The sequence below is a fragment of the Panthera onca genome, chromosome E2 (genome assembly GCF_046562875.1).
Source record: "Panthera onca isolate mPanOnc1 chromosome E2, mPanOnc1 haplotype 2, whole genome shotgun sequence".
NCBI lineage: Eukaryota > Metazoa > Chordata > Mammalia > Carnivora > Felidae > Panthera > Panthera onca.
Window position 1 is genome coordinate 42,523,170 of NC_138353.1, and position 11,676 is coordinate 42,534,845.

The 11,676-nt window shown below is 50.7% G+C and overlaps 2 protein-coding genes across 3 annotated transcripts in view; one reads left to right on the forward strand and one right to left on the reverse strand.

Moving 5' to 3' along the window:
* The window catches only part of EXOC3L1 (exocyst complex component 3 like 1), a 33,169-nt gene extending 25,869 nt beyond the window's left edge, over positions 1–7,300 (reverse strand). For both annotated transcript variants that reach the window (XM_060650514.3, XM_081791552.1), the window contains exons 1-2: positions 7,280–7,300; positions 6,099–6,200 (exon numbers count right to left, since the gene is read on the reverse strand). The gene's annotated coding sequence lies outside the window, so the exon portion shown is untranslated. The remainder of the gene's footprint in view (positions 1–6,098; positions 6,201–7,279) is intronic.
* Positions 7,301–9,438: 2,138 nt separating this feature from the next.
* On the forward strand, positions 9,439–11,638 carry TMEM208 (transmembrane protein 208). Its single transcript, XM_060650553.2, has 6 exons — positions 9,439–9,572; positions 10,205–10,300; positions 10,760–10,819; positions 10,898–11,034; positions 11,200–11,284; positions 11,384–11,638. The coding sequence occupies exons 1-6, from the start codon at positions 9,567–9,569 to the stop codon at positions 11,519–11,521; spliced, it is 522 nt and encodes a 173-aa protein (XP_060506536.1). The 5' UTR covers positions 9,439–9,566; the 3' UTR covers positions 11,522–11,638.
* Positions 11,639–11,676: the final 38 nt, after the last annotated feature.

The window sequence follows — 11,676 nt, forward strand, 5'->3', positions numbered from 1 at the left end:
AAGGTGATACAAAATGATGAAAAGAGCAGGGAGAAAAGGTTCTAGAAAAGAATGGTAAAGCAGACCTCCAGCCATTTGAAAGCCCTGCCTGACAGAGGAAGCAGTCTGATGATGAAGAGTATGCTGTGGCTGCCAAGCGCAGAGCAGGGCTGGCTGCTGAGGCAGTACTACCTCCACCTTCCCATCCTGTGCCCCCACCCCCCCACCCCCAGGGGCCCGCCGTAGTCCTTGTTTCTCTTGCTTCCTGAGCCTTGGCAGCCAGGAATGTTCTCCTGTTCTTCCCTCTCCCACAACCTCCCTATGAACAGGTAGATGAACAGCTGAGGGGGGGCAATGGTAGTCAGCCTAGAGTCCAAGTCCAGGGTTGGTTGGTGGCAATAAAACCCATCAAATAAAGGCACAGGACCTGATGTAAAGCAGGTCTTAGCAGCTACTGGGAGAGTGTGTGTGTGTGTGTGTGTGTGTGTGTGTGTGTGTGTGTGTGTGTGTTGAGATTTAAGACCGCCTCCTTGCTCCCCACTGTTTTTCTTGGTGGTGTGGGGGCAGCCTCTAAGCCATCACCCAGGTGGTCTGCCTTAGACTCAAAGCGCAGGTGCCCAGGAGCAGCCTTTTAGTGATATTTTTCATTTGTGGGGAGCAGAGCAACAGACAGAAGAAGCAGGCTCCTGGATTCTGGTCTTTAGCCCCAGTGTAGGAAGGTACCCTTCCTAGGCCCTAGGAAGATGCTTCTAGAGGTCCAAAGGAGGACTGCAAGCATATCTGCTCTAGTTCCAGCTGCCTCATCCACAAAGGAGCCAACTAAGCCCCATGTCCTTTTTTCACAATGCTGGCATCTTAACAGTAAATGCCAAGTCATTTGGAAAATGCCCTAAATCTGCTAAAAGGGGCACATACCCCTTGACTGTGAGAGGCCAAGACTTCATTGTACCTAATGAAGCCCTGAGCTGAAACTGCAGGCTTGTGGGCAAGATTGGAAACCCATCTGATAGAGAAATGGCTCTCCCATCTGCTGGCATAGGGATCCCAAACAGCATGCTGTTCTCCAGAAGAAAGTGTATGCTCTGGCACCCAGGGGCTTTGGTGTATAGAGAGGAGCTAGACCTTGGGGGTCATTTCCAGAGGCTCCGGGAGGCCTTTATAAACACCCCAAGCAAGAGAAGGCAGTGGGGGGCAGAAGCTGAGCTGTCCTGAGTTCTTCACAGAGACCAACCCAGTGGCAGGCAACCAGGCTCTCACCGGAATGGGCAGATCCCGTGTTGGGGGGAGGGCAGGGGGGCACGGCCTTTGTCTACCTTCTTATTTGAGAAAAACTGGGATTAAGTGGGGGTAGGTCAGGGAGAATAACAAGTCATCAATCCAGCATCCTAGCTTGGCCTGGTGAGGCATGAACCCCAGTCATGCTTTGGTGAACCAGTATCTTTGGTAGCACATACTAGCAGGGGGCGCTGCTTCCTTATCAACCTGCCCACAAGTGAGCCCTGGAAGATGGTTCCTGACAATGAATTCTGAAAATTGCTCTCTGGGACATGGTTGTGGTGGGATGTCAGCAGAACCCTAGATGCCATGTACCTGTGGCCTGGCCCTCCAGTGCTCCCAGCCCGGGTGGGGCTGAGTTTTGCAGAGCCACCAAACAGGTCTTTGTCAGCATCCCATCTAGGCCTCACAGTTAGCTGGAGGAGCCCCAGTGCTGAGATGGTGGATTCTACGATCTCAAACTCTGCCCTGGCCTCTTTCTCCTCACTCCCTTATCCTATTCGAATCTATTCCTTCCTGACTGCCCACTTTTCTTCTCCTGCCCTCTCCTTATTTGCTGGACTCAAAGAACCTCTGCCCTGATTACTTCCCCTTGGGGTCCTGTGGCCCTGCCTGCCATGCTGCCGTGCCCATTCTTCTTGCCCCCAGCCCTGCCAGGGACTATGAGACCGCTGCCTCCTCTGGGTCTATGCTGGGAGTACAGAATTCTGCCTGTGGGAGCCACAGTCTCCCCTCTTGCCTCCCCCACTGCCACCTCCTCCCCACCTTCTGGCTCTCTTCTCATCCCTCTCAAGGTTTCTCTCCATGCCCACCATTCTCTCCAGCCCCTGACACAAGTGCACCACCCTCCCCTCACTCCAACCTTCCCAGAGATGACCTGTTGTGTTTCAGAGAGAAGCCAAAGCCATCAGGTGGGAAGGCCCTCCCTTTGCCCTGTTCATATTCACCAGTTGTCAGGACCCATCCTAATCTCCTTCCCTCTCTTGCTCCTAATCCCCTTCTCTGGGCCTACTGGGCCTGCCCCACCTTCTTCCATAGTAACCCGCAGTCCACTGCTCCTTCCTCAGTTTACAAATACCCCAGAGTCACAAAAAAGGCCTCCCTTGATCCTGCCTCCCTCTCCTCATTACTCCTGCTTCTCCCCTTTCCTCTGACGTCAGGTCTCTTGGAAGCATGTGGGCACACCTATACCTGAGTTAGCCGCCTTTTTACCCCTTGCCTCACCCACTTACCCCTCCCATCCAGCAAGGTCATCAACACCTGGGGGCTCCTCTCAGACCTCCTACAAGTGTCCTTTCTGCCATGCCACCTGCTGTGGATGGCCAGTTCCCTCCATGCTATGTCCCACTGGGGGCTCTGTGGCTCTGACTGCTTGGCTCTCCTCCTACTGTCTAGCCTGTTTCCCATCAGCCTCTTTTGGGGTCACCAAAGAAGAGAGAGAGTGAGTTCCTCATGGTATGTTCCACCCCACCACACACACACACACACACACGTACATGCACACACTCTCTGCTGTCCTCCCTGTGCGCCCTGGCAGACTGCACTTCATCCCAGTCCAACGATTTTATCTGCGGACCCTGGGAATTAGTTACCCGATGGAACTCGCCAGATACACAGGTGTAACACGACCACGTCTGAATTCACTGTCTTATCCCCCACTGATGCCCCTTTTTCTTAACTCTTAGTGCCCTCTACCAAGTCACCCAAGGCAGAGATCTGGGAGCCATTCTAGACCCTTCTCTCACACTCTACATTCATGGTGACCAAAGTCCCTTCCATCTCATCTCTCTGACACACTGTAGCATGCATGTCCCTCTGTTCCTGCCTCATAGCTTGTGCCCTAGATCAGGTTCCTGTATTGTCTCTCAGAAATACATTACAGCAGTTGTCCCCTTTTGAAGGTCCTGGCCCTCAGTCTTTCTGGCTCCATTCTAGCCTTGGTACTGTCACCAGGTGATCCTTACAAAAGGCAAATTGACCATGCTCTTCAGACCCCTTGAAGGTTCTCTACTCCATGCGATGGAGGCTGAGCTTCTCTGCCAGCACTGGAGCCCTGCCTACTTCTTTGGGCCCAGCTTTCCCACACCTGCCCCCGCTCCCCCTCCCTCCCGCCCCCAGCCCTGGCTCTGGGAATGGCACTTCTATTGGTGCCTCATGGTGCCATGCCTCCACTTGGCTGCTTTTTCTGTTTGGTTGTAGTGATGGGTGTGAGGGTTGTCTCACCTCTCACCTACTCCTATTTGTCTATTTGGCAAATATTTATTCCCCTCTCTAGCCTCATCCCAGGCACGCCCTTCTCCATGAAGTCTTTTCTGAATCTTCTCTGATCCCCTGTGTCCCACACAAGACTCCAAATGCAGCACTACTACTACCTACCCACTCCTTTGGCTTGTGCTTGCTACCAACTCACAAGTGCTGTGCCTCCCCCAGCCCTGCAGCCCCAGGGCCCAGCATAGGGCTAGGCACAGACAGGCAGCATCAGTATCTGAGTGAGTGAGGGCTCTCTGAGCAGCTCTGGTAACTCTCCCACTTCCTTCTGCCCTGGAAGATTCCAAGCCTTTGTGCTGAGGCCCCTGCCTCTACCTCTCTTTTTACTTTCCTATGACAATGTGGCCCCCAGATTCACCCAGCAAAGAGGCCACTAGCTTCAGAGGAGCTTCCTCAGCAAACTGCTCCACACTGCCACTTCCTGAGCAGAAGCGACATCCTCCCCACCCTATTGAAGACCAGGCCTGTATCACCTCAGGTGGCATCGGACCATTTCTCACCTCTCTTCTTCATTCATTCACATTCGCCCCTCCTTTATTACTCTCCGCAGCATAAGAACACATTTGAGATTTCTCCCAATGAAAATCCTTTTGTCAAGTCCCCTCAACCTCTCATTATTGCCCCATTTATTTCCTTCCTTTCGTGGGGAAATTTCTTGCAAAGGAGGTCAACTGTCTACACTGTCCTTCTTATCTCATTCATTCCTCCACACACCTGGCTTTTCCTCCAGATGCCAAGTGTTGCTGAAGTCACTGGGGACCTCTCTGGACATTGGACATCACAGACACTATCTGCTCTTTATTTTCTCGACTCTTCACGGGATATGACACTGTTAGTCATCCACTCAACACTGTAAATGCTCTCCACTTATGACTTCTGCCCGCTCTTCTCACTGTAATCTCCTCTATGCCTCACTGGTGCCTCCTCCATACCATGCCCTTAGACTGGTGTACTCCCCCTCGGGATTCTGTGGCCTGCTCTTCCTATGGATCGTCATGTGCTCCCTGGGGCAAGTTACTTAGATCCATGTTTCAACCTCTACCCATTCTGTAATGATACCCAACTCTGTATTTATTACTGAGACACTTCTCTTGAACTCCTCATTCAGAAATTCAACAACCAACTGCATCTCACCATCTAGATGTCTCATACTTCAATTTTCCACAAGTCCAACTATCTTTACACACTAACTAAGCTCAATGATACAGGATAGATTACATGACAACAGACCCTCTGTGTATACACACATTTAATGTGTGACAGAGGAGAAATCCAACCCAGAAAGGAAGGGGAAGATTATATATAAATGGTATGAGGGCTATTTGAAAACTAATTAGTTTAGTTTCTTATCTGACAGCATAAATCAAAAGAAATTTCGCCAATTAAAAAAATTACTATAGAAACTAAAACCATAAAATAGAAGAAAAAATTGTGTTGTGAACCTAAAACCTCTCTAAAAAATAGAGTCTAATAAAAAAAAGGAGAGAAATATGAGGGACATCAAATCACTGAGGAGGCAAGGGGTCTCCAAATTTAAAAAGCAAGAAAACAAAAGATGTTCAGGATCCACAACATAGAAATTTAACCTCTGTATCTCATAAATAAGCACATACCTACAAATCAAATTCAAAGGCAAATATGTTAGGAATATATTTCAATGAATATGTAAAAGATTAATCTCTTTAATATATAAAAGGTTCATACAAATGGATAAGGAAAATACTACGATGCTAATGATTAAATGGATAAAGAACATGAATAGACAAGAGAAGAAAATAGAAATGGTCAGCTAATGAGAAAACTGTTCAACCTCAGGAATATTCAAAGAAGTCAAAGTTAAAACAAACAAGGAGCTTTCACTGCTTGCCTTTCAAACTGTCACAGATGTCTGCACGCACTTCTGAGCTGGGCTGTCTCCCCACCCCCCGACTCACCCTCTCCAGTCCACTCTGCACTGCAGAGATCTAAGACACATCACACCTTGTCACTCCCCTGCCTTAACATTCCTTTAAAGGCTCCGTGATGGTAATCAGGATGGAACCCCAGCAATAGTGCCAGTTTGCAGCCTGACCTCTCTTTAGCTTCATCTCCCACCACTTCTATCTAAGTTCTAGTCACATGGAACTTGTGTGGTCATTTCCAGAACTATTTCACACCTTGGCGCCTTCACCTGTGCTGTTACCAGTATGGAAGACCAACCTTCACCCTTATCCTATTCCATGAGGAAACTTTCCCTGATGCTGCTGCTCTCCTTTGGATGCCCTTCTTCCTGTTCTTGTTGCACCCTTCATTCCAATGTCATAGCACCCAACACACGACATCACGATCACTAACGTACTTGTCTTTCTCCTTCACTGGACTATGAGCTCCTCTGGGCAGGGGACTATGTCTTATTCATCTGTAAAGTCCAGCACTGTACCCAGAGCCAAGTATGTATGAATGTAACATATGTGTGAACAAGTGTGCATGGATGGATAGATGGATGGATGGATGGATGGATGATGTATGAGCAGGGCCACAAGCAAACTGAAGTGACAGACAACTGAGAATGGGCCAGATGAGGGTGGCCACCTTACCTCCCGAAGAGCATTCTGGGCTGCACAGTACCAAGCCCGACTCACGAGGGAGGCCTCTTTCTGATCTGACAGAGTCAGGAAGCTCAGAATATATGTGAGCATCTGAGGGAAAAAGACAGGACATTGGAAACTGTAAGAACTGGGGGCCTTTGGAACCTTCTCCACCTGGTAGAATAGTAGGTCTGAGGGGACTGGAATACTGGCTTCTAGTTCATCTTTAATCCTAAGCTTCATGGGGTCTTCACTTCCCCTCTCCAGCCTCTAAGGATCTTTCCTGTGAACAAACCATTCCTGAGCCCCGCCTGGATGCAGGTTTGTACTGATTGATAAAAAGCAAACTTCCCACTCAGTGTGGTAAAAAGAGCCTGGGCACTGGGACTAGATAAACCTATTTCAATTGCTTATCTATCACCTGACCTCTCTGAGTCTTGTTTTTCTCATCTGTAAAATGGCAAATGTAGTGAGATCTAAATGGGTTATGGTGAGCATCAAGTAACATAGTAAAGGGTCTGGCATAGGACCTCAGACACAGCAAGTCAGGTCTCTTCCTCTGATCTTCAGAAGCCACACCCCATCCACCTGCCATCACAGGTCAGGCTCTGGGTCTTCCCTCTTTCCCCATCTTCTCCACTGCCAACTCGCTTTCTCAGCTGGCTGTTAAGCTATGATCCCAGCAGGACCCAGCCCAGGTGCTCAGGCCGTCACTCCACACATGCTCTGTGAGGCTGGAGGCCCTATAAGGGACTGGGAATGGAGTCGCCTGTGAGGCCAGGAATGATCTAATATTAACTATTCTTTTCTTCTGGAATCTTCTCTCCTGGACTATTGTGACACTGTGTTTTCCAGGGTTCCACTCACCACTCCAATTGCCCTGTTTCTGGATTCTTCTGTGGAACCCAGGGTTCAGACCTGGGTCTTTCAATCTGAGGTTTACTTCTGAGGATAATAAATTTGTTGCATGGCTTCAACAGTTACCTCTACAGGAACAACCAACAATTCAATATTCCCCTATTGTCTCATCATTCATGTGCTGGTCCAGTGTTGCCAATTGTCCACAGGATCCTTCATCTAAATGTTTTACTATCACCTTTATCTCAACCAAAATTCATATTCTCAGTCTAAAGTATCTCTTATTCCCAACTTTCCAGTATCTGAACTTCAATGCCAACAGTGCATCTCACCTGAAGATCCTGATACTTTGAACTCTTCCTGCTCTTCTGTCCCTTGCTGTCAGATACAGGTGTACAGCACAAGCTTTAGGCCAGGCTAACTTAGACTCATTCAAATCCCCACTCTACTGCTTCTGAGCTCTGTGACTTATGTGGCCTCAGGCAAGGTAATTGACCTCTCTCAGCTTCAGTTTCCATACCATATACATATATACAGGTACATGTACATATATTTAATAGATATAATGTGCTTGACAACTAGTAAATGTTCCATAAATGGTTGCTGGATTGCTGCTACTAATATTTTTACCACTGAAACTTTAGAACCTCAGCAGCCCAGATCTTCATTACCCCAGACATGGGGCGCTTCTACAATCTCCCACCTGCCTCCAGGCTCATCCTTGCTAGTCATTCTGCACACTGCAACAAGGTTAACTTTCCTAAAAAAAACCCCAGCATTCAGTCTTAGGATATCCCTGATGAAAACCTGCAGGGTACCCTAATGCCCTGAGGACAAAATCTCCACTCTTGGGTCAGCACTGCCAGGCCCTATGCCTGACTGGATCCCTAATCCCAGAGCTTCCCCAGTTCAGTCTCCCCACTGTCCTATAAACATAGCATGCCTATTACTTTTTGCCTATGTGGGTCTCTTTCCTGGAATGCCCTTCCTTAACCTTGACCTCACCAGTGCATTCTAATCTCTTCTTCCTTTCTTTGATTCCTAGCACCAGAAGGTACTCAGCCAGTACTTACTGGATTGAACTAAAGATGGACCGTCCTATATCTCTATTTTCACCAAAGCCCTCTACCTCTATTTTCACCAAAGGTTTGCTAAGGGAAGGGATCACTTTACCTGAGAGAAGTACTGGGGACTGGGGAGAACAGCCTTCTAGGCCAGGAAGGCTAGGCATGGGGAAGAGAACACTGATGAGATTGGGACTGACTAAGCCCCCAATCCCAGGGGAAGGCAGGGAAGCCTATCTGAGCCAAGTTAAGACAGTGGCCATCCTGTCTTCTGGGGCTCAGCAACCAACCCAAAAAGCAAAGGGAGAGGGCAGTACACCTGTCCTCTCTGAGGGGAGGGAGCATGATTCTTTGAACTGAGAAGGGGGTAGCTTTTCTAGAGGGAAGAAGAGGCAGTGATAAGGATGAAGAGGCCATCCCATGAACCCCATCCTAAGGGGCTACTAGAGATAAAACTGGTCATTCCTAGGATCTATGGAGATGGAACAAACATCCTCTGGAGCCCAGGAGATAAAGGATGCCATGGCAGGGGAGTCAGCGGAGTGGGAGCTGTCTTATTCTTGCTAAGGAGAAGGAGCACCGTTCCAGGGCCAATGAGTAAAGGGTGACTTGCCTCTCACGGACAGCAGGAGGGGGCTGCCAACTCTCAAGGCAAAAGGGATGGAGAGACCATCCCAGGAGACCACTGGCAACAAAACCTGTTATCTGTCTCTGGCCAATGGCGACAGAGTGCTCTTGCTCCAGGCTAAGGAAAAGGCGCAAACATCCCGTGGGGTGAAGGAGGTAGGGGCAGCCATCACTAGGGGCCTAGGGAGTGGGGAGCAGGCCTGTCTTCGGTGAAGTAATTCAGCGACTGTGCCTGGAATTGATTGAAGGGGGCAGTCTGCTTCCCACCGCCAGGGGGAGGGGCAAAGGGAATGAAGTGATCACCCCAAAGAGACCAACGAGGATAAGGCCGGTTACCCTTCGGGGACGATTGTATGAAACGGACATCTTCCAGAACTGAGGGGGAAGGGGCGGCCATCTCTAGAGAGGTGGGTAGGCTGAGACCCTGCCCTGGTTGAGGTGACAAGGCAACCAAATCGTGGGGCCGATGGGGGTGGAGAGAATGGTTCCCCCAAGCTAAGGTGATAGGGTGGCCCAAAGGCGGGGCCGTTACCCATAGCCAGCAGATCCTGGGATCTCCCCGGCGGGTCGTTTCAGCCAGGCGGGCAGAGCCGGGCGAGCTGTCTGACAGCCCCTCCCCACAGCCCGGGACCCCGAGGGCGGAGCCTGTCCCAAGCTAAGTCTGAGGGCGGACTCCTCTCACCTCCTGGGGCAGCGACTCCGCCATCGCATCCCAGCCGCCACCGCCCCCGTGCAAGCCTTTCTGGGAAATGTAGTCTTACCGACTTTCGGGGGGAGGGTCTTGGGAAGGAAGTGGATCCCCCACTTCCGTCACAGTTGTGACGATTTGGGTCTGCACCGGAAGTGCCTGTGCTGCCGATGTGGTACCTTTTGACCGCGGTTTCGGTCGCTCTGCCTTGTTTTCCTTGCTGGGTGTTTGCGTCGCGCCATGGCGGTAAGGAGGGCGGGTAGGGCGGGGTTCGCAATGGCCGAACCTTCCCGGGGTCGGGAGACTGAAAACAGAGGAAGGACATCAAGGGAAGCGGGTCAGCCAGAGGGGGGCGCCGTGAGGTGGCCCTACCGTACTAGAGCTAGCGGGAGGAATGGAGCCGCGCACGACCATGGGAGAAGTGGTCCGGGAGGGGAGTGAGCGTCAGTACCACGCTGTCCCAGACCTGGCCGGAGATCTTAGGGGCCTGAAAGGGGGTGGGCGTCAGCCAAGATCTGGACTACTCCAGCAAAGGCCGGAAGGGCGCACCATTCAGCGCCCCTCAGGAGTCCCCCATGAAGGGGTTGTCAGCCCAAAGCTGGACCTTACCAGGGGAACCAGAACATACCAGCCTAGTGTTGGAATTTTCCAGGGTGAGCAAGAGGTGATCGTAGCTAAGGGGTGCAGCACAGATGGTGTCAGCTCTAACCAGGATGGAATGGAGGAGGGGTGTACATCCCTAGGATTGTGCTAGATTGAGCACCATGGGGATCTGGGTTAGGTGCAGGAGTAATTCTGTAGCTAATCAGAGTGGTGGGCAGGGTGAGGAGGACCCTGGCTGAGGAGGGCTCTGACAGCATCTTACCATCCCTCTGCAGCCCAAGGGCAAAGTGGGCACGAGAGGGAAGAAGCAGATATTTGAAGAGAACAGAGAAACTCTGAAGTTCTATTTGCGGATCATACTGGGGGCAAATGTAAGTGCCTTCCTCCTTTCTTCTGTGCCCACCCAAGGTCCCATTGTCCTCATTTCTGGGTGTGTGTGTGTGAGTGAGTGAGGGGGTGGTATGTGACAGCCATGTGTAGTTTTCCAGAAGAAAACTACAATTAAAGAAAGGAGAATGGGCCCTGGCACAAAGAAAGTGCTGAGTAGTCAAAACAAAACCAAACCAAAAAAAACAAATGAGGGTTTGAGTCTCAGATGAACTTGAGCCCATTCTTCTGATCCCAAATACACATGGCCTTCTTTCCTGGACTGACACATCAGAGGGGAGCCGGGGTACTCAGGACACGGGAAACAGACCCCTTTACCCCACAACCCTATGAGAAACAACTTGTCTCTTTCCACAGCCTGGCCTAACTTTTGGTCAGAGTCGAGGGAGACCCGTGGTTTAGGGTAGGTTTTGATTCCAGCCTGACCATGTATCTGCTTACAGGCCATTTACTGTCTTGTGACCTTGGTGTTCTTCTACTCATCTGCCTCATTTTGGGCCTGGGTAAGTGTCCCCTTTCCTGGGGAGTGGGTGAGTGTGTAGGGTTAGTGGCTGGCCTTTGATACCATTCTTATTCTGCAGATGGCCCTGGGCTTTAGCCTGGCAGTATATGGGGCCAGCTACCACTCTATGAGCTCAATGGCACGGGCAGCCTTTTCTGAGGATGGGGCCCTGATGGATGGTGGAATGGACCTCAACATGGAACAGGGCATGGCAGAGTGAGTGTCCCCCGCTGCCAGCCCAGGTGAGCGGCCCCAGGGCTGGGGTTTTGGGGCCCAGATAGCCCAAGACCCACAATTGCCCACAACTTGAAAGGGTAGAAGGGAGATGAACTGGGGCCCATCTCCTGTTTTTGGCCCTTGCAGCCTCCTTTCTATTCACAGGCACCTTAAGGATGTGATTCTACTGACAGCCATCGTGCAAGTGCTCAGCTGCTTCTCCCTCTACATCTGGTCCTTCTGGCTTCTGGTGCGTGGGTTGTAGGGCTCCCAAGAAGTGAATGGGGCATCTAAACTTTCTATTCTTTCATTTCTTGCACCAGGCTTCAAGTTAACTTTTCTGTCCTAGGCTCCGGGCCGGGCCCTGTACCTTCTGTGGGTGAATGTGTTGGGCCCTTGGTTCACAGCAGACAGTGGCACCCCAGCACCAGAGCACAATGAGAAACGGCAACGCCGACAGGAGCGGCGGCAGATGAAGCGGTTATAACCACTGACATTGTGGCCACAGGCTGCACGGCCCCCATGCCAGGAGCAAGGAGGGCCTCGTCCAGGGCCCAAAAGCAGTCTAAGGTATAGGATTGTTGAATAAATGGCTCAGAATGTGGCTAATGGCTGTGTGGGTGATAATGAGGCGAGACAGGA

Excerpts from the sequence above, each read along its gene's own strand:
- TMEM208 (XM_060650553.2), top strand. Across the intron at positions 11,035-11,199 it reads ATGGAACAGGGCATGGCAGA|GCACCTTAAGGATGTGATTC; the intron begins GTGAGTGTCCCC and ends TTCTATTCACAG. Across the intron at positions 11,285-11,383 it reads TCTGGTCCTTCTGGCTTCTG|GCTCCGGGCCGGGCCCTGTA; the intron begins GTGCGTGGGTTG and ends TTTCTGTCCTAG.